At 39.6% G+C, this 21,977-nt stretch overlaps 1 protein-coding gene across 3 annotated transcripts in view; it reads right to left on the bottom strand.

Annotated features, from left to right (window-relative positions):
- Positions 1-19,185, bottom strand: part of KCND2 (potassium voltage-gated channel subfamily D member 2) — a 265,232-nt gene extending 246,047 nt beyond the window's left edge. The window contains exons 1-3 of one of the 3 annotated variants that reach the window (XM_033057563.1): positions 19,082-19,175; positions 18,101-18,207; positions 15,755-16,928 (exon numbers count right to left, since the gene is read on the bottom strand). In XM_033057563.1, the coding sequence (XP_032913454.1) occupies positions 15,755-16,869 (1,115 nt within the window). In that variant the 5' untranslated portion in view covers positions 16,870-16,928; positions 18,101-18,207; positions 19,082-19,175. Of the gene's footprint in view, positions 1-15,754; positions 16,929-18,100; positions 18,439-19,081 lie in introns of those variants that run through there. The other 2 variants (XM_033057564.1, XM_033057562.1) reach the window with 2 other exon arrangements.
- Between the last annotated feature and the right edge of the window lie 2,792 nt (positions 19,186-21,977).

The raw sequence follows: 21,977 nt of genomic DNA, 5'->3' as shown, positions 1-21,977 counted from the left end.
ACTGCCATGGATTTAGGATAAAATCCTGAGAGTTTGACATGATTCAAGAAATTAATTGCTGTCCTGGTCAATATCTTGCTAGAGGTTTTTCTAAAGAAGCTTGATGCAAAAGCCTTTCAGGTCAAACCGAAGACTGATATCCATGGTCTTTCGATCAAGTGAATAGCACTAAATCCTGCAAGGCATTCAGGGACTCACAGATGCTGCAGCATTTATGCACCTTACATTGAAATTTTTATTAACATTTTGTGTTCTTCAGCTGACAAAAGTTCTCATCACCTTGTAGATTATGACCTTTGATTATATAAATAGCTGAAGAAAGTGACAGTAGTAAGAGCTATTTGTGAGTTTAAAGAATCGGTTTTCCTGTTTGCAAAGTATTCAAGTTCTATGATATTCTTGGAGACTCTGAACCTTTACTTAAGGTACTTAAGAATAGCTATAATGTGTCCATTGTCCTCAGTGCTTTAAAAATTATTTGGGAAAAAAAACTATTTCCCTAATCTAAGTTTGATCCAACCCACAGGTAACTTATTTCCATTAACTGAGAGCATGACAGGGGTAGGTGAAAGAGATGAATTAGTGTAAAACTCAAGCCCTGTCCATGGCTGGAAGCAGATGACATGGTTAGCATATATGCAAAGACAAAAACATCATGATACTACACCAGTTATACCATCAGCAATCTGTAACTTCTACCCAAGGTAGAAGTTATATCCTTTTTCTTTGATGTGCACTGGTGGATATCTTGCCATTAATTTTTCTAATTGTTTTTTACGTCAAAGAAAGAATGGACCAGTCATGTCTGGTTTTAGCCTTTCACTCTTAGATGAAATTGTTCTTTCATAGCATTGTTTCTGAAAGTATTCTCCATTTCACACATGGATGAAAAGTCAAAATTGCTTTGAACTGAAATCCCAAAAGCAATTCCAATCAAACAAGCCAAATGTATAATTTTAGATTTTTTTTCTACATTTCTAAAAGAAAATTAATAAAAAGTAAGTAGGTTTCATTCGTGTATTTTTGGAAAGAGGAAATTCATAAATTATATTTTCCAACTACATTTTACTTTGATAAAAGTCTCACATAAGAAAAAAAGTTCAAAGATGCCTGGAGAGATTTTCTATTACCTTACATTGCAAGAGCTCTTGATATTTTATTGTGAAATTTTTAGACGAAATGAGGTTTCTTTGGGAAATAGTTTTAGATATTTATTTGAACATATTCAACTTATTCTGATATTATCTTAGAACCACAGAACATCATGGTTTGCAAGGGATTTTAAAGATCATCTAAATGCAAGCCCCCGGCCTTGGGCAGGGGCACCTTCCACTAGACTAGTCACATCCAACTTGGCCTTGAACACTTCCAGGGATGGGGCATCCACAACCTCTTTCAGCTACCTGATCTCATGCCTCACTGTCCTCCTAGTAAAGAATTTTCTTCTACCATCTAATCTAAACACCTCCTCTTTTAGTTTAAAACCATTCCTCCTTGTTCTATCGCTATCTGTCCATTTAAAAATTCGCTCCCCCTCGTTTTTATAAGGTCCTTTAGGTACTGGAAGGCCACAAAAAGGTCTCCCTGGCACCTTCTCTTCTCCAGGCTGAAGAACCCCAACTCCTTCTGTGCTGTCTTTATAGGGGAGGTTTTCCAGCCCTCTGATAATCTTTGTGAACCTCCTCTGGACCCTCTCCAACAAGTCCACATCTCTCTTGTGCTGAGGACCCCAGAGCTGGATGCAGCACTCCCGGTGGGGTCTCACCAGAGTGGAGCAGAATCCCCTTCCTTGCCCTCCTGGCCATGCTGCTCTTGATGCAGCCCAGGATGCAGTTGGCTTTCTGGGCTGGGAGGGCTCACGTTCCGCTTTTCATCCATGAGAACCTCCAAGCCTACCGTTCAGGTCCATGGCTGACCAACTTGGAGATAAGAATGTTGTATGGGACCACGTTGAAGGCCTTACAGAAGTCTGAGTAGATGACATTGGTCTGTCTTCCCTTGTCGACTGTTGCAGACACTCCATCACAGAGTATCATCAGAGTGTTCAGGCATGATTTGCCTTAAGAAAGTTATGTTGGCTGTCTTGAAATACCTCCTTGTGATATATGTGTCTTAAAACTACTTCCATGAGGATTTATTCCGTGATCTTCCCAGGCAAAAAGGTAAACCATCAGTATGTGGTTCCCTACATCCTTCTTTATTTCCTTTTTGAAAATTGGAGTGATGTTTCCCTTCATCTGACTGCAAAAGTTACTAGCTTTTTTATAATTCTCTGATCAAAGTCAGTAATCATAATCACTAAAAGTTACCAATTTTTATACTAAAGTAAAGAAATCATTTAAACAGGTGTATTTTTCTTTACCTCACACCATGGACCCATTTTAGTGAACCTGACTGGAAGAGTTGGAGATTTGTGCAACAATGAAACCAAGCAAGTACAGCAGACCATGCTCAATGTCCACCCCAGCCTTCAAGCTGTGCTCTGTTGTACAAACACATTGTCTGCAGGACAAATCTGCCCAGGTCACTGAAAAAGAGGAGCCTGCAGGTAACTCAGTAATGGTGGTTACAACACCTATTCAATGTTGCCTTCGTCTAAAAGTGTAGCAAGAAGTTACCATGAAAATATCCTTTATTAATAGGGTTGTTTTATTGCAAAAAATAAAAAAAAAAATACGCAATACCACAAAGAACCAAGAGAGAGATCTTTGCAACCACAGAATCTGTGAAGCATGCTGTGGAAAAATGCCCCCAACCATCCAATGCTAAGTGAATGCATAGTTCCCAGCATCTGAAGGGGTATGAGATCGACTAGGTATCTATACTCCTCTTTGCTCTATGTTATTAAAACATATATTTTACTAAGTCATTTGTGGTGCCTTTCTCACCAAGATTCAGAAAAAGTCCTGCATTTTCACATTTTCTGCTCACATCCCTCCACTCCACCCTGGTGCAGAACACTAGCCACTATCAGGCTGCTTTATTGAAGGACTAACAACTCAGTTTTTGACACTGTCTATATCTGTTCTCTCTAGCAACCAAGTTAGGTAAATAATTTCTCTGCAAACTGGCTTCATGGGTCCCTGTTCTCAATTCGTTTTGAAAGGCAGTGGAAAAGGGGTTGGCACAATAAAAATATAACCTCAAATCTCAGATGCAAAAAACTTGTCTTCATACCAGGACTTGGTCCAAGGACAACTTAGAAGAAAGCAAGAAGCTTAAGAGTTTCTTTTCTGTCATTACCATCACTCTTCTAGCTTTTCTAAAGCATTCAACTGAAACTGAGAAGACAACTATTTTTAAAAAGTATTAAATCAAATTGTTACCCCAAATTATATACCAATAACCACCGTTTCCCCTCAAAGGAGAAATGTTTCATTACTTATGCAGTATTTGGAAGTTTATGATAAAGCTGGCCAGTTGACAGGAAAATAAAAGGGGAAATATTGTTCTGTAGTTCATTGTCTTTTCATTCATCTCTTTTCACAGACACAAAAAAATGAATATGCCACTTAATGCATAAAAGAGCAATATTTCATGAACTCTTACACAAAAAAAAAGGGAACATACTAGAGAAAATGTTATTTCACACTTGTATAGAGCTGTACTAGCTGGCAAATTCGAGATTTGCCGTTCTGGAAAAGCAGATCATGAAGACAAACTAAAATAAGTTAAACCAAATCTTTGTTGATAACAGGATTTCATACCAAATTACAGAATCCCCTTACCACAGAGATTGGTATGATTTGCAGAGAAATGAAGAAAGTTCAGAAGGAAAATGAAAAAGACAAACTCTGAAGCAGTTTTGACCACAATACCCTGTCATAGCCTTTAAGGTTCTGTAATACTTCAGTTTGGAGGCAGCTTTAGAGAAAAAGTTATCTTTTTAATTGAATTACATATGGAAATGACTACTGCAATGAGTAGAGTGCCCCTGCTGAAATTCATTGTAGTGTGTCTCTAAAATTTTCAGTCTGCTTCACAGCTATGCATTGGCAATGCTTAAATGCAGTCTAGAGCTCTGAGACCTCCTGGGAGAGCAGTGGCATGGGGGGATCTGTCTGATATGTCTCCATTTGGACACCTTGGAAATGAACAGTGGTGAAACAGCTAACACAACCATCTTGGTCTTTAGGTTTCCCATTCAGAAGAACAGAAATAGTTTACAACCCTTTGAAGGGTGATCAAGGTATTCAAGCTCTCCATATCTTAACTCACAAGCCTTGCTATTTGAAGAATGAGTTCTTTCCTGCAGAAAATTACAGTGGATACTTAAATTTTCTTTCCAATTTCTAGAGGCTTCTTCTAAACCAGCACAAACATTAAATATCCTTTTTTTTTAATTTAAATTTTTTTGTTGTGTTATTTGGAAAAGGACAAAAAAATTGGCAAAAGTGGACTTCAGGGTTACACAAAAGAAGAATATTTTGAGTTTAAATGTAGCTGATATGTTGCCTTTTTGATGAAGTGGGAATTGCCATCAAATGCCAAGCAGGTACTCTGCTATTATCTTCGAAAGGAATATGTTATGGGCCTTTCATAGTTATGTAGCTTTGGAACAAGGAGAGTTGATCAAACCAACTACCCACAGAGCTTGGATTTATCTCATCCATTTCCACATGATATTTAAAGTCTCCACTAATTATAATAAATTTCAATTATACTCAGTGCAGAGGAATGAGCACATCCAGATGCCTGCTTCTCTTCATTACCTCCTAAGTGAGAAAAGGATGACTAGTTCAGAACTATTTAACTTTTGGAGGAGTAAGTTAAGACCTATAAATATCTCCCATAGATAGTAAGCAACTGGCAGAGAAATAAGTTGAAATTCCACCTCCAGATTCTTCCATAATAATTCTATTGTACAGCATGTCCTATTTGTCTCCTTTAAAATAGTTTTATGTCCTGATTGTCTTTCTTAAAAACCACACAACTAAGATATAATCTCTAAATTCTATAGCTATACCCCTCCACACAAACATAGGGACTGGGAAATGAACTATGTATAGACAATATAAAAGGTTTATTTAAGGAAACCTTTCTGTTGCATTTGGATTTTTTTGCTTTGAAAACAAGGGAACCTCTGAGAATAGCTAGTGAGCTAGAAAACAGGTATCAGAAAGTATATTAAAGCAGAAGATATACCACTGAGAGAGACTAAAGAGATTAACCAATCTGTTTTCAGCCTTTTGATATAAGCATCTTTCAAAACTATTTATGTGGATCTAAACCCATACTTCCACCCATTCATCTTCCAGTATTCCAAATTATCTGTCACTTTTCTTTGTATTTACTTAATTTGTTTGCAAAGACATAACAAGCTGTGCACATTAAATGTTGTGACTACATAGAGTAATAAAGAAATCTCACATACAGTCTGGAAAAGTGTTGCAAGATCTCAAACCTCTTTCCTGTTGCATGGCCAAACCCACTGTAAATCCACTCTGTGGATGACTGCCTGACAGACATTGTGCTGTACTTGTGGTGTGAAGAGGGCTTAGACAGAAGGCAGTTGCATCCAAAGGGATTTGGACAGTCCACTCCAGGCACTCTTCTGTCTTCTAGAGACCTGGAACAAAACTGGTTCCTATCTTCCCCTCTCACAACTAGGATTTTATATTGCATGTGCACTGTTTCGCAAGGATGTCTGTAATTTAAAATCATTGGTCATCTGTGCCAGACACAAGGAGTCAGCACCATCTCCGGTCTGCAGCTGTGCCTGTCTCCAGAGGAGAGAGACTGTCAGCTCTGCCAGTGCAGCAAGAGCCTGAGCTGCACTGAAGGGCTCACCAGCACGACTAACAGCATTGCTTCTCCCATGAATTATTGATTGCACTAAACTTGGGAAATTTGGGCCTTCACAGGAAAGAAACTGTAGGCTAAAGGAATGATGATGGTTGCAGCCTTTCAGCAGCTGCATCTTCTACAGTGATCTGACTGATGGGATGAAGGGAGAGAGGTGTCAGAAGTAGCACATGGTCTTGAGAAGGACAGCATACACATCACATATTACCTGGGGCTTTTTTTTAGGAGATTCCTTTAGAATATTTGCCTCTAAAATCTGGCACTTTTTGACACATACTATAGGTTGGTTACTTTGTTCACAAGCAAATGAGATAAAACTTGAGCTTCCCTTCCACTTGGAAAGTAATTAACACTGAGCATGTCAAATCATTAAGCCAGTCTGTGGACAGATTTAGTCTACACTATCTCTCTGTGACTAAGCTTCAATTTGTACTCTTTCAAGCTTCCATCCAGATGCTACAACAGCAAATTCCACCTTAATTCTCAAACAGTCTAGAGTTTACAATATTGAAAGTTTCTTTTTTATATAAATACATACCAAATAAACACAAGAGACAGCTGCAAGCATAGGTCTTACTAGGTGTGTGAGAATAGCTGTATGTATACTCTGTTTGTCCAGTATCTCATGATACCACATTTCAACTTGGATTTCATCAACTAATGTAAACAAATGCATCAACAACAAAGCCAATCAAAAAGCTTAGAAAAACTGAAAACTTTCAGTTCTAGAAGTGGTACAAAATACTGTGGTATTTATATTACAAAGAGTTACAAAGAATTGTTATTAATGATTGTTTGATACTGCTGTGTCTTCAACAGAAAAGCCACAATTCTGAACTGCTGCTGTCTATCAACAACTAAGTGATTAGATACCCTAAACCAAAAAAGTATGAAGGCTATTCACAGTCAGGTTTGGAAAACATCTTCAACCTCTCTGCTTTTTTTTCCTCTGTGGGAAGAAGGAGAGCTGGGGACCAGCATGTTGCAGTTGTCATCCACCACGTCAAAGAGCATCAATTTTGTTCCTAAGCAACTCTGCACAGTGCAGTAGTTGCTGCCCATAACTGATAAGAATGCTCAGGGAATTGTTAAGTGGTTGCAAGTGGAAGAGATAAAAGTTGCAGAAAATGAAAGTAAGGCCACTAACACAATAATAAAAGTCCTCTTTTGGGCTATAAAAAAGGGGGATATGAATATTAACAACAATGAAAAGTTAAGGATCCCCCTCATATTACATGTGCTCATACAGAAAACTCTCTTGATTCATCTTATGAAAGAAGCAGTGAGTTAGGATGCAAAAGACACTTTCAGACTGTAAGTTTTACGCAATCCTAAATTAATTCCTTCACAACCTTACAGTCTAACTCACAGTCATTTACAGGGAATGCCTGGATGGATGAGCTTTCAAGTGATAATTTAAAAAATTGTTCCCTGCATATCAGCCAAAATATTTTGAGAATCTGCCAGTATAATTCATAGAAAAAAAATCCTTATCTCTGAATACACATTTGAAAAAAGTTAGGGTTTGGCCTCAATTTTTTTTTTTCCAAAATAATAATTAATTAAAGTATGCTAATATATTATCATAAGATTGGGCTATTATAGATACCATTAAGGAGGTTCACAGTTGCTTCTTAATCCAAAATTAATTCTCTTAATCCAAGAGATGTAAAACTGTAGTGAAACATACTTTATTTTAATTTACCAAAGTACTCAGAGTAATTAAATAAAATCCTAGAAATTTATACTCCCTTTTATACAATAAGAAGTGTTAGCTAAGGACACTGAGTCTTCAATAATCAAGCAGCTAAATTTATTTAGAGAGATACATCTTTTATAACATTTTTGTTTTAATGCTGATATTATGATAGATTGTATTTTTAAAAAAATATACAAGTGTTCTCAATATTGTATTTTTTTCTTCCTATGTTATTTTTCAATACAAAGCCTTAGTGCAAGTGGTAGTAAGTACAGAACTGAGCTAGACACCATCTGCTTAAACATCAGCTCACAAACCACAATGCTTCCTCAAAAAGAAAGAACTGTGATATAAGATGCTTACCTCAGGAAATAATTTTTTTTACAAAGAATCAGGAAAAAACAGGAAAATGTACTTTAAATATGCTTCATTTAGGAACAGAGATTAAGGTAAGAATCAACAAGCAGAACTGTAGACTCTGCTTACAAAGTTCATATTACTGCACAAAAAGAAAACCCAAAGGCAGGGAAAGTACTTCTCAAACCTCCTACATAAATCTGCTAACAATGTTCATTAAAATAGACACAAAATAAGACTGTCTGCCACCATACCAAAGAAGGGGATGAAATTGCATCGTTCAAAATTGAGAGTTATTTTTTCTTACCACACATCAGCATCTTAACAAATTTACTGTGTATAAGCTAAATAAGAGACCTATTGAAACCAATAAATCCTCAGATTGCATGTCTATTTGAATATGGAATCACCTAACTGACATTGTTTTATAATTTTTCACACTGTTTCACACTGTTTCATATTTTCATTAACAATATCTACACGCCACAGCTTCTATTTCTTACTTTTTTTTTAATGCTGAACTCTTAGTTTGAAAACCACGGAGACCTAAAATTAGGGTCAAAAAATATATCCCTTGGATAATTTACATTACTCTTTCAGTTACCCTTCTGTTACTCAAATTACTCATTCCTGTTTCCTAAGCATACCATACACACACCACTCTTACCTCCTTTTTTTTCCTCTTCTATTGTAACAAGACCTGGACCCTAGCAGGATCCATTTGATTCTGATAGGGGCATTTGATCCTGCCTCTGATACATATCCAAAGCCTGAGTAAAGTATTTTATACTTATCCTAGAAGTTACTCCTGCGCACATAAGACTATTTTCTAAGGTGACTAGGTACCTAGCTTCAACTGTTTCTAACACCCAAGCCTCTTCTGAGATTTCAAGTTGACTGCCTATCTTCACCTCCAGACACATAAATGCCTTTAAACTCTTCCTTGTAGTGTTTGGGTCCTATAAATGAATAAACCCAGGAGATCTCTATGTCTGTGAAACTTGACTTCTCAGTTAAACCAGTCAGATCAAAGAAACCAGTAACACAGATGAAACAGGAAAAAAAAAAAAAAAAACAGGGATGAAATGCAAAACTACTATTCCCAACTACTTTAAAAATGCAAAATTTTACTTTGTTCATACTTAAAACATTTTTCTAGGTTTTTTAGAAACCTCACATCTTCTGTAACTGAAGAATCATGCTCTAAGTAAGTACACTTACACAGTATCTCCTAATGTTTTCACCTTCAGGATGGAAATCAGCAGATAAGTAAGGAACAATATTGCACAGTGGAATATAAGAAAGGAAACTGCTTTTCTAAGTACACAAAAATTACAATTCCTTATATGACTGATATCCTTGTATCTTTAACAATCAGACAGCAGTCTTTTGCTGTTTTGTTAGCTGCTGTCAATGCATTTAACTGATAGAATTTGAACTCATGGTAGTAGGAATGCTGTACTGATAACTAGGTACATTAAGATGCATCTCCTATTAATACATAAGTTGTGTCTATGCTGCTATGAGAAAAGGGGTGCAGTCTCATTTGAATCATAATAGAGATTAATCCTGTTAGATTTTATTCTTTTTATGTGTTGATCACATGATATTCATAAGGTGCTCATGAAAAATAGAATTCATACGCCAGATACCTGAGTAAATTTTTGTATCCCGTATTTTTCTACAGGGCACTCAAATCTGTTACATATCAGATGGTCTAGTCAAAAGCATTATTTTTTATTTAATCTTAAATCACGTGCATTTAAGCCTATGCTGTGAAAATAAAGCAAATTTCACTGTGTACTTTGGAGAATTTTTTTTTTTTTTGTCAAAACAAACCCCACAGCTTTTTTACTTAACAGAACGTTTATAAAACATTTCCAGAGGCACAGCAAGATCAAATTCATATGTTTCATAAAAATATATTAAGAAATAGTGGTAGAAATAAAGGTTTCTAACTGTGTTAGGAGTTGAAGTCCAAGCATGGTGACTATTATTGCTCCAGGAAGTGTAGAGCAGAGCTATGATTTGAAAGCACTGTCTAAAACTCCAGAACCTTTTCTCCACCACATAATCAATTCAGAAAAAAAAAAAGTTTTAAAGTCTATGTCTTCCAGAAAAACTGTGCTCCTATCTATTGGTCAATAAATAATAGGTACAGAAATATACACAATCTTTCCCATCAGTTTGTCAGCTTTGCTGCCATGTAACTGATGAAACCTGTTACATTTTCTGTATTTCCAATTTATACTCCCTCTTTGGAGTAATCTATGATCTTAACCCCTGATAAATCAGATTCTTCTCTCATTAGTTTACCGTGACGAATATTATGGACTTCTTCCAAAGTACTATAGTGTCATAAAAATCAAGTAAAAGGAGTAATTCATTACTTTCTTTCAAATGTCTGGAAATGTAATTGTCACTCTGAAGTTGCAAGATGTTCTCAACTTATTTTGAATAGTCACTTTATTTCTGTGGTATTTATGTTCCCCTCTTCAGAAATAGAGTTTTCATGTTCGGGTTTGGGGATTCTTTGCATGGTAGGTACTATTTCTAATACTGTATTCATAGATTTATATGGCTTTTATATTGCAAATTTTTCATCTTAGAAAAAGGCACAATGATGTGAGTCACCTACGGACTGTCATCACTCAGTTTGAACTTCTTGGGTTTGTTCACTTAAAGATTTTACTAAAATGACAGTATTCACTGATGATTACTTGAATGATAGGCCCTAGTTAATAGATCAGGCACTGGTAATATTTACTCTCGGAGATTATTTGTTCTGCTGTAATAAGCACATTTCTGTGTTACATCCCGGTCCACAGTAATCTAATTGTTCTTATTCTTCTCTCAAAGTAACAACAAAGGAGCAAATAATTACATCCTGAGCAGAAAGATCATTTTGTTAAGCATCACCTTCATGTTCTTCATAACTGAGCTAAGGAAGTTCAAAGAAATGAGTGAAACAAGCTAAGTCCTTTTCCTCTAAGAGATTTTAGGGATTTTTTTTAAGAGAAAAGTTGGTCCCCAGTGTAACTAAATAAGAATACAACTACTCTACTCTCTGACAAGCAACAGCAGTTTCAGTAATCTTTTTGTTACAGAACAAATAATTTTTTTTACTGCTATCAAAATGAACCTTAGTATAACAGATTCTCCCTGGAGCCCTTTTTGAATATCTAGTAATGTACTTTGAAGGTGATCACAACTACACTTTGTCCCTCCTCTGTTATATAGGTTAAATGTTTCTGCTGTGAAGAGAAAATAGATTGAGACATCAAACACATTTGTAAAATACAAAATCCACTAGGTTGTATATAAGAAGACAAAAATAGAAAAATTCTATTTGAAACAGGGCTGAAAATATCAAACAAAAAATGAATGCGCAATACATATGTACAAGATACAGAAATAACCTTCTAACTTTGTGAATCTTTACATTTGTAACACAAATTCCACGAATCCAAACTTTAAATAAAATTTTTCACAAAATAAAGTTTTTGAATTTTGGTCTTTCTTGTCAGATTTTATTAAACTCAATGGATTATTTCAAACTAAAATGTGGGAACTATAAGAAACTAAAGACACTGAAAAAGGTACAGTGGTGAGAAAAGAGATTATGTGTGGCATTTAAGAAAAAAAGTGATGATTTGAAAATTTTATGATGCTCATAAGGAAAAAATCTATCAAACAAAGGTCAGAACAAAAAATCTTTTCTAGCAAAGTTCGGGTCAAATGGATGACAATGATGACAAACGAAAGATTTGATATAGTAGTGAAGGATGAATTAGAAATCTGGAACAGAGGAGCAGAAGAAGGAAAAATAAAGCCAGCAGAGTCTTATTACAAATGTTATCAACCAGTAGGCAAACCCCAACCATGAAAACTATGGAAAGTGGTAGCTGGAATAAATAATGGAAAAAATAAATAGGTAGAATATACTTGTATTGCTGAAAAAAGAATGGAAAAAGGACTGAAGACGGCAAAGAACATGAATGTGCAGGAAAAGGAAATCCTTTCCTCTCTTCCCTTGTTCCCTGTTTGAGGATTTCTGTTATTATATCCAGTAATCTATTTATTATAAAGTCTTTGGAGAATTTGGTATATCTTAAGTGGGATCCTCACACATTATGGGCTATATTAACAAATAATCAAAACAAATAGTTGCTTTATCTTTTCTGAAAGACACACCTCGAGTTTATTCAATGAAAACAAATAAATGAGTAGTCGAGTTTAAGTTTCTCTTCATGAAGTATTGTATTCATCTACTGAAGCGTTGTGTGACTTGAGGAAGCTACCCAATGTAAAGGCTATAAAAATAGGATTTTAATATAGCAGTAAGATTGCTTTAGAACTACTCACAGAAGAGCACTACGTTCCTTATTTAAAGTGTAATATCTTCATAAAACTCAAACTACAGTACAGCTCTGATTGACTTGGGAAGAAGCAATATCCTTACGCCCTCAAAACCTCACCAGCTATTCCAGCTCATGTGCTGGCTCCTGACAGGGCAGATGGAAAGTTATGAGATTGGCATGTTACAAGGTGGCAGCAGAAAGTGACATAACTGTCATTATGGGTGTAGATGCTCACAAGCCCCTAGGAGGGGCCAGTCCCAGTGGAGGACTGCCAGTCCCAGTCCAGTGGAGTTGAGCTTTCCTCTCTGTCAAGCTTCACAACAACCTGATTCGTAACCTCTTTGTTTCCACTATTATCTTGAGTCTCCATAAAATATTTTGTGACCTCTTAATTTTATTCTCTTTTCTCCTCTTGTTTCTACTTTAATTTTGCTATGATTAATCCTGACGAAACACTAGTTTGAAGTTTAAAATCAGACAGTTGAGTTTCTGGAAGTGTGCATGCTGTTTTTCTAGCGGCATCTTTCTCTTCTCTTTCTGCCTTTATCTTTTTCTCATGTTCTCTTTCTTCCTTGCTCCTTTCTTCCCTTCTTTTCATTTTTTTCAGCTCTTTCATGTTACATTTCCATGTACATGTACTACTTGAGCTGAGCAGTCAAGAGCAGTTAATAGCTGGGATATCCTTGGAGGCAAAAATATAGTAATATTTGAAGTCACTAACACTCTGCAAAGGCAAATGTAATCTATGTTTTTTAAAGACACTTTAATTGCTCAGCAATCATGCAGAACTGAGAAATATAGCTCTGCTTCCAAGGTAATAACTCCCCAAATTGCAAAGGTCGCTTACTCAATACCCTTGCTATCCAGAAAAATGCGACAGTGACACCAAGACTCAAAAACTCAGTTTTATGTTAATCTATTATTAGCTGTTAGCTTTCATGAATTTTTGTAGCATTTCACATAACCTGCTGTGCGATACTGTCATCTAAAACAAAAAGACTTCATCAAGCTTTGTTTCTAAAAGAGAAAAGTTGTTCCTATCAAGTCCATTTATACACCCCTGATTCAGCTAAAACTAAAGTTAAAATGAACAGGAGCTCTGTATTAGAAAAGAGGTAGTAAGCTTTAGCACACAGAAAAGCTATCAGTACTAATTACAATCAGCTTTCACTGACCCTTGATGCTTTTACCTGTAACTTCCCTCTCCTTTTGTGCAATTATTCCATCAACTAAAAAGATTTCAAAGCTTTTATTATGCTAATTTTATTTAAATTATTCACATATATATATTTAACATTTAAACACAATCTTTATAAAGTTATCCTGATGTTACCAAAAGGACATAATCTAGGTAATGTATTGATTAAAGATTTCATAAAAATTGGAGATGTCTGTCATATCTGAACCTGTATCATACCTGAATCCTGAGGGTGAGACTTCGGATCTCTGTTCAACCTGCTCAAAAGTTTCTCTGTTCAAACTATCTTGAAAAAAGTATCAAGCATGAGAGGATTCTCTTAACACTTTTGTTCCACTTGGGACCAACATATTGTATCACTGTACAGGTTCTTAGGTTCTATTGAAAGAGATTTGAAATTATGTTGAAGTTGCAGCAGTACTTTTGAAGATTTTACTCAGAGTAATACTTCAAAACCTGGAATTACAGAATAATGTATGTATATGTGCATGTGCATGTGTATGTGTATGTGTATGCAAGCCAAAGAAACAAACAAATCATATTAACACCAGCTGTGATACCATACTTGTGTTATAATCAGTTGGAATTTGGGCATAAGACAAGAAAAGTTTCTGTTCAGTACCATGGACAAGTACTTTCCACATTGTGCAAGAGCATGGAAACAACTTACTCAGAAAGTACCTTTCGTTACACAAATAACCACACACCAGCTTCTGGTTTTTTTAATATCAAAATACCTATCAATTCCTTCTTGAAAACATCACTGTTCTAATTAAAAATAAATGGTAAGAAATATCAGCATCAGAAAATACAGGAATGTGGATCTAGTTATCATGCCTAACTTGTTTCTTCTGCTAACTGGTCCCTTCCATTTGTCACCAGCAACAGAAAATGAAAACCAAAAAACCACACAGGAATCAAAAAGGTGGGTTAAAATCCCCAAAGCACTTGTCACTCCTTTTTAGCATAACTTGCCCTTACAAGAAGTATGAAATATTTACTGTGCACTATATTTATCTTCATTTGTTATATCACACTGAAGATAAAAGCCTTGTATAAAAAATGGTGGCATAAAACATTCCTTTTATCTTTTTCAATATTTTGTATGTGTGCTTCCCAAGTAAATTACTATTGCAGGTAATAAATCAAGTTTTTCATAATAGTTTTATAATGCACTTTCATTTTGTTAAATTTAAAAGTTATACATGTTTCATAAATTTCAACAGTCCCAAAAAGAAATGTCAAAATGCTAATAAAATGATGGGTTTTGCCTTAATAAAAGTGCTAAGTTTGTCATTTAGTATCTGTCATGATTAAATAACTAGTCAGTTTGTAATGATTCAACAAATTTTCAGTTTCATAGAGGATATTATACAACTCAAAATTAGGAATAAGGAAAAATTGTCATGTCAAATTAGTCAACCTTCTAAATCCCTGTTGTAATTACAGACAAATGCATTTTATAACTTGGTGCAGAGAATCAGCTGATACAATCAGACTCTGGTATCAGAGACTTCATAAAATAATACTCTCTCCCATCCTTCCATTAAACTGTATTGCATTCTAATGACAACAGTGACATTTTTTAACCCCTATTTTCTGGAAGAAATAGTATTGCCATTAGAATTATGTTTAAAAACACATGCCTGATGTGTCATATATCTCACACTTCCTCAGATCATTTTCCAGAGTGTTTCACCAGTCAGTGTGGCTTGACACTCACAATTTAAAAGTTTTAAGTCCATGAAAATCAAAAGAAATGTATTCAATGTCTTATATAAAATCACAAATATATTTTTTTTGTAAAGACAAGGTGTCATTTTCATGAAAACAAACCACTTATAACAAACTCAATATCCTTGTGTACATCAATACAGGATTTAAAACAAAATGGCAGATCCACAAACTGATCAAATGAAAAACTTGCACTTCGGTTCTCCTTATAAATAGCAATAATTCACCAACACTGTAACAAGTCCTGCCAGCAGAAACAATACTCCATTAAAAATCCACTGATAACTTACACATGCTAATAAAATATTCTAATTTCACTGTCCAAAACCAAACAGTTTAAAGACTTTTTTGTTTTGTTGTTTGCTTTTTCAGGTTTTTTGCAGTTTTTGGATTTGGGTTATTTTAATTTCAGCAATGCTGTTAACTCTCTTAAACACGTAAAACATCTTGAAGGAGGTCACAAGTTGAATTCTTAAAGTTCTATAACAAAAACTTAGCCTCACATTATTTTCTACCACCATTTTTTTCTAACTGAGTATTTCCTGTTCGTGCCAATACTTGTTGAAATGTTGGCTGTAACCAAACACCAGCTGCACTTACCCCAGTGTTGTCATGGTGACGATGGTGTACCAGAAGGCTGCAGGGATGCTGGTGAACTTGCTGGCTGATGAACCCTTCTCTGCATAGTACATGACTGTGGCAAAGATGATGATGGCCATAGTGAGTGAGAAGAGGAGGAAGCCTAACTCCGAGGCACAACTTTTCAGCGTGTAGCCCAGGATGCGCAGACCCTGCGAGTGGCGGGAAAACTTAAAGATCCTGAAGACACGAAAGACTCTTAGTGTCACAAAAGCCCCACTGACATCCTCATTATCTGTCATCACCAGGCCAATGTAATATGGCATAATGGCCACCACATCAATGATACTCATGACACTGCGCACAAATTTGTAGCGACTAGGAGCTGCCAGCAGACGTAGGAGATATTCAACTGTGAAGATCATGACACAGGCAGTATCCAGACAGAAGAAAGCCACCGCATACCGCTCTCCACAGGGTAGCTCTTTGATGCGGCCTGGGCTTACCCCACAGGGCACTGTCTCCACCACATTGGCAATAACGGAGACGGCAATGAAGAATCCAGTGACATAGTAGAAGACTAGAGCCAGGGTACTGGTGTGGGGGTTTTCAAAGGCCCGCCACATTCTCTGACGAGCTGTCATTGAGGGTAGGGCGCTCTCAGCTACATGATCCGTATCAGCATCATCCTGCAGGCGCTCAGCATTCTCACGCCGGCGATCCTTGTACTCCTCGTAACAGCAGTCACCAATGATTTCAGGGATGATGCCAAAAAAGGCCAGTTCCTCATCATAAGCTGAAATGCACTCCTGGCGGGGATAATGAAGCTTCCCAGTACGGTAGAAGTTGAGAATGTGGCGGAAAATGTCAGGGTCCCGATCAAAAAAGTACTGCTGTGTCTCAGGGTGGTAGAAGAAGTCCCGCTCTGAACTGCCCAGCAGAGTGTCAGGGTAGCGCTCTAAGGTGTCCAGCCATGTCTGGAACTGGATGCCACTCACATTCAGCACAATCAGAGAGTCCTGGCTTCTCTTTCTCTCCTGCCGTGGAGCAGCTGGCATGGGACCAGTAGCCACTGGCATCCATCCTATGGCTGCTGCCCTGGCAAAGGGTAACCAAGCTGCTACACCTGCCGCCATGGTTCCAAACACCTATTACAGCTACAGGAGTCAATCTAGAGACAGTTCTGGTCCAGCCACTAAAATAGAGAGGGAAAAGAAAAATACAAATTCTCACACGTTCTTGAGGTAGCAGAATTTCTGAACATTTTTGTGATATTCAGTATTAAGTGAAAACCCTTTTGCTTTCTTTTTGTTTCCTCCACTTTTTCACCCCAGAATATGCTGTCCAGGTGCTGATCACACTGTTAGGACAATAAATGAAGACACTCGGAAATCCCTGTATTCAAAGCAGCTTCTCTAACAGCCAGATCCTTTGGATATAAGGTCTCCATTCGAGGCCCCTGGATGGAAGCAACAGTCCTCAAATCACTAGCCCCTGAAGCCGGCTAGTAGCTCTAGTGCAGCTGTGCAGCCACCTGGAAGGAGATTTTCCTCCACGCGCGATGCAGCCGGTCCCCCCGCCCCTCCTCCGCTCGCTCCCCGCCCGCCGCCGGAGCGGGGCCGCGGCTGCCAGCGGAGCCTCCCGGGCGGCTGCAGGGGGGCCCCCGCGCCGTCACCGCTCGCCGTGGAGGGGCAGAGGGGATGGGCCGGGCGGGCCGCCCCTTCCCGGCGGCAGCCGTGGAGCAGCAGCGGGAAGAATCCTCTCCCTGACCTTTAATCGCCGCCCGGGGACTCCTCCAGACCCCGGCTAGGGGCCGGGGGAGCCGGCAGGGCAGGGGGAGGAGCTCCGGGCGGCAGCATTAAACTTTAAGGCAAGTTTTCCGTGCAGGAAATGCTTTGAAGGGCAGAGGGATGCCGGGGATGGGGCGCGGGGAGCGCCTCACAGAGGGAGAGCGGGCAGAGCGTGTCAGTCCCCCGGACGGAGCATCGGGACGCGGACAGGGGCTGATCTGCGGCGAGGAGACCGGGGTCGGGCAGAGCCCCCGCGGCCGGTCCTGGCGGGGGCAGGAGCGGGGCTCTGGAGACACGCACTAGGTGGGCTGCACGGGGCATCCCCGGAGCGCCCGAGCGGGCGGCCAAAGGCGAACCGGGGGCGGCTGGCCGTGGAGCGGGAGAGGGGCAGGAGCTGCCTGGCGGCGGGGGACGCCGGGGCAGGAGTGCGGGGTGCCGTAGGGCTCGGCGGTCCGTGGTAGATCATGCCCCCCCACCCCTCCCCCCGTACCCCCGCACCCCCGCCTCCTTCCTCTCGCCCCTTCCCCTCGGCTCAGTTCTCGAATCCCTCCAGACGTGCCCAGTCTGCGGCACCTACCTGTGAAAGTCTGGTGAGAGCGCTCAGTTGCATAGAGACTTTTGGAAATACGGGCTCTGCCGCTAGATCTCCGCGCCCCGCCGGGAACGGCGGGGAAGTAGTTGCTCCTGAGAAAGCTTGATCGCATCCAAAGGGACATCGATAATAAGGCTTTCCCCCACCCCCACCCCCCTCCGCCACCGCCGAGCGCCAAGCAACAAGTTCAAGGGGTGGGTGGGGGGAAAAAAACAACGTAATCGCGCCTGGCAGCTCGCGGAGCACGTCCTTGCGGGGCGCGGATCCTGCGGCGCGGGGCCGCTGTCAGGCGCGGCTGCGGCTGCGGCCGCTGCCCCTGCCCTGCCGCGGGCTGCGGGCGGCAGCGGCGAGGCCCTGGCGCGGCCGGGGGCGGGGAAGGGGCTTCCCGCTGCCTCCCCCAAGGCGGGCGGGCCATGCCACCCCGCCGCGCCGCCGCCGCCCGCGGGCGAGGGGCGCAGGGGCGGGCGGCGGTGCGGACGCCGGGAAGCGCGGGGCGAGCGGGCGGGCAGGACATCGCTCCGCGGGCGAAACAAAAGGGCTGCGGGCAGCTGCGCCGGCAGGGCACAGGGAGCGCGGCTGTGCCGGTGTGAGTGCCGGTGTGAGTGCCGGTGTGAGTGCCGGTGTGAGTGCCGGTGTGAGTGCCGGTGTGAGTGCCGGTGTGAGTGCCGGTGTGAGTGCCGGTGTGTGTCTCTGCGGGGCCGGGATCGTGCGGTCCAACCCTCCGCCGGCAGCGCCGCACAGACCCTCTGGAGTTCGCGGTGCTTTGGGTAGGGATCGGGCGGCGGCTATAGCTTAGGTGAGGTACCGAGGGGATTTCTGGGGAGCGCTAGCTGCTTTCCAGGGAAGGGGAACCGTTCACTGCAAAAAGGGGGAATGAGATGCCGGGGAGTGAAGTGCGGCGATCCTCCTGACAACCCGCCCCGAGCCACTCCGGAGTTCTGGTGGCAATATCCAAATGGCTCTTACCAGCTTTGGGAACGGCGAGAGCTGGGACGGGTGTGGGAGCCTTTCCCTCCTCCTCTCCGTTCCGCTCCCGTGCCGAGCCGGTCCCTTTTCCCGACGCTAGATGGCGCGTGGATGACGGGAAGTGCGCTCCCGCCGGGGCCGGGCGCGCCGCGCTCCGCGCAGCCCCCGCGCTCTGCCCGCGCCGCCGCTCCGGCCGCGGCACCGCCGCGTCTCCGGGCCCGCCGGGCACCTCATCTCCCGAGCTCTGCGTGCCGCTCCCACACTGCCGGTACACCGTCTGTGTGTTTCCGTCAAGATTCTGAAACCGCTCTATGTCTTCTTCACAGACCGTGCGAGAAGATACCGGAATGTATTCCTCCTTCTAATGTGCCTGTGTTCCGTTTGGTTTCGAAAAGAATCACTGAATGAATAGGTTCCTTTATATATGAAGTTTTTATGACTAAACCTTCCACTCTGATAAGCTATATGAAATATCTGCCAAAGAAACCCAAAGGAAAAAAAAATACCAAATACACACTGAAGCTTGAGAGTATACTCTTTTCTGTATTTTAAAAATAAGCTCAGCTTCAGTATATATTTACTTCTAAGTTCCCATGAAAAAGATAAACACTTCCAGTATTGTAGCCTAAGCTACAGCCTAAGCTGTTCCTACAAGTTATACTTGAAAGCACAGAGAGAAAAAGCTTAAAAAATTTTGAGTGCAAACTCTAATATAGGAAAGCATGTAATGATGGCTGATTACATATATCGTCATTTGAAATAAAAATATCACGTTAAATAAAAGATAATTTCTGTATAGATATTGAAGTTGTTTGTTGGTTTGTTGTTTTGTTATTTTTTTCTAGTTCAAATATTCAGTACACTATATCCTATAAATTAATCCATTAAATTGAAATCAGTTGGTCAACTATATGTATTGAGCTTTCAGTGATATGGATATTCTTCTCCCATATGAAATGGGAGATTTTGTTTGGTGGTACAGAAGGATGGTCCTGTAGAATTAATAAATCTCAATTTATGATCCTATCAGCTCAACACTGTGGAATAATACTTTCCTGAAAATCAAGAGGTTTCCTTGTCAGCTATAGATTATTTTTGTAATCAATAACATTTTTTTAACATGCCTAGCTTTACAAAAAACAGTTGCTGCTTTAAACTGATTTTTTCTTTGCAATTTTTCTTTAATAGAAGTCTTGCAATAAAGGATTTTCCATCCATAGAGAGAACCCATGAGAACGGGTTCCATTAAAGAAGCACCTGTATTCCTGTTGCAATATCAAAGTTGTCTCAGAAATTTACACATTTCATCAAAAAAATGGAAAAAAAAACCCAAACAAACTCTATATGTTTGGACAATTTTGGGTATCACATATAACATTTAGTCTGTTTTAAGTGAGAGGTTTGAAACAAGTTGAGGTTTAGAGATTTTTCTGACACCATTGACTGGGAAAATGACCTCACCTTAAATTTTTGTGGACAGCCTGTATATCAGAGAAGCATCTCTCCAAAGCAGTATCTTAGAAGGAAAAGAGTACACTCTATTGACTCCTTAATTAATATGCTAATATGAGAAGTGATAACCAGGAACTCAAACTTTCACAGCTTGTATCTTATGTTTAGTTCATTAAAATTGTCTGGCTGAAATATTCCTCACTTTCTTTGTAAGTTTCAGAAGGACTAAATCCTGCTGCATAAGGTGTACCTAAATAATCAGTTCTTCCTAAGTCAAAATCCTGCCCGTGAAATCAGAATTGGCTAGAAAGAGATTGGTATGATGTAACAGGGAGGATTATGACTTCAAGTAGGAATTAAATAGCAGGGCCTCAAATGAGACAGAAATCCTATTTTCAATGGAAGAAAATAAATCCTAGTAATTGTAGGAAAAGCAGAAAATGGTACTAAGGGGAATGTACAATTGGCTCTAAGATGAGCTGGTTCTTAATTCATTCTGAAGTCATGAGACACAAAGAACTCTCAGAGGATTAAATAAGATACCAGCTATGATGCTGAAGTTTATATTAATGAATTTAATTTAAAAAAAAAATTAAAATATTTAAAATGTTTGAAACTGCAAGTTTTCTTTACAGGCTGAGAATACATGTGTATCCCTTCTTTTTATTTCCTTTAGTATGAAGACAGTTTTCTTCTCTTTTGAGGAAAGAACACTGCAGATGGTGTTTGGTTTTGAGGTTTGATTGGTTTTTTGCTTTTTTTTTTTTCTTTTTAATGAAGGAAATATTCCTGAGACCTTCTAAGTAGCAAAAGTCCAACATAAGAATTTCTAGAATGTAACCCCATTAAAGAACTAGGTTATGAGATTAAGAATGTGTCTCACAAAGGAAAATGTTTGATTCAACCTTGCAAATATAAAAAATAATGCTTTGGTCAAACATGCCATCAACCCAAATACCTATAGTCATAGCCTGCAGTTTCTTTGCCTTCATAGATTTTTATTTTTTTTTTTCCTAAATCTAGCTGCTTTTTGTGCTTTGGGCCAGGCAGAATAAGTGGAAGGCTTTTGATAATTTTCCCAAGACAAAAAGACATCTTTCTGGGAGTTTGCTAAAATAGGCTCAGGTCACTCTGCAGTTCAAGTGCTTGGTGTCCTTTTTTCTATGTGGAGAAATGGATTGCTCTGGACATTAAAAAATGATCTCTCGCTAGTCAAGGATTAAGACATACTTTGGTGGGAAGTGCACAATAAGTAACATTTCTTTTAAATTCTCAAGTCAACCTGAGAGATAGTTTAGCGACCATTAACCTAAAAAAAGACCCTTACTTCTGTGGGAAAAGTTTTTTTATGTATTTATTACAGGTTTAGAGAATGGAACACAAAGGCGGAGCTGTTGGCATAGTAGTTTCTTTTTTTATTAAAGTGAGCTTAAGTCAATACTTG

This window comes from Catharus ustulatus, chromosome 4 (genome assembly GCF_009819885.2).
Source record: "Catharus ustulatus isolate bCatUst1 chromosome 4, bCatUst1.pri.v2, whole genome shotgun sequence".
In the NCBI taxonomy this organism is placed as follows: Eukaryota; Metazoa; Chordata; class Aves; order Passeriformes; family Turdidae; genus Catharus; species Catharus ustulatus.
Note: the sequence above shows the minus strand (reverse complement) of the source record. Positions and strands in the feature narration are given on the sequence as shown.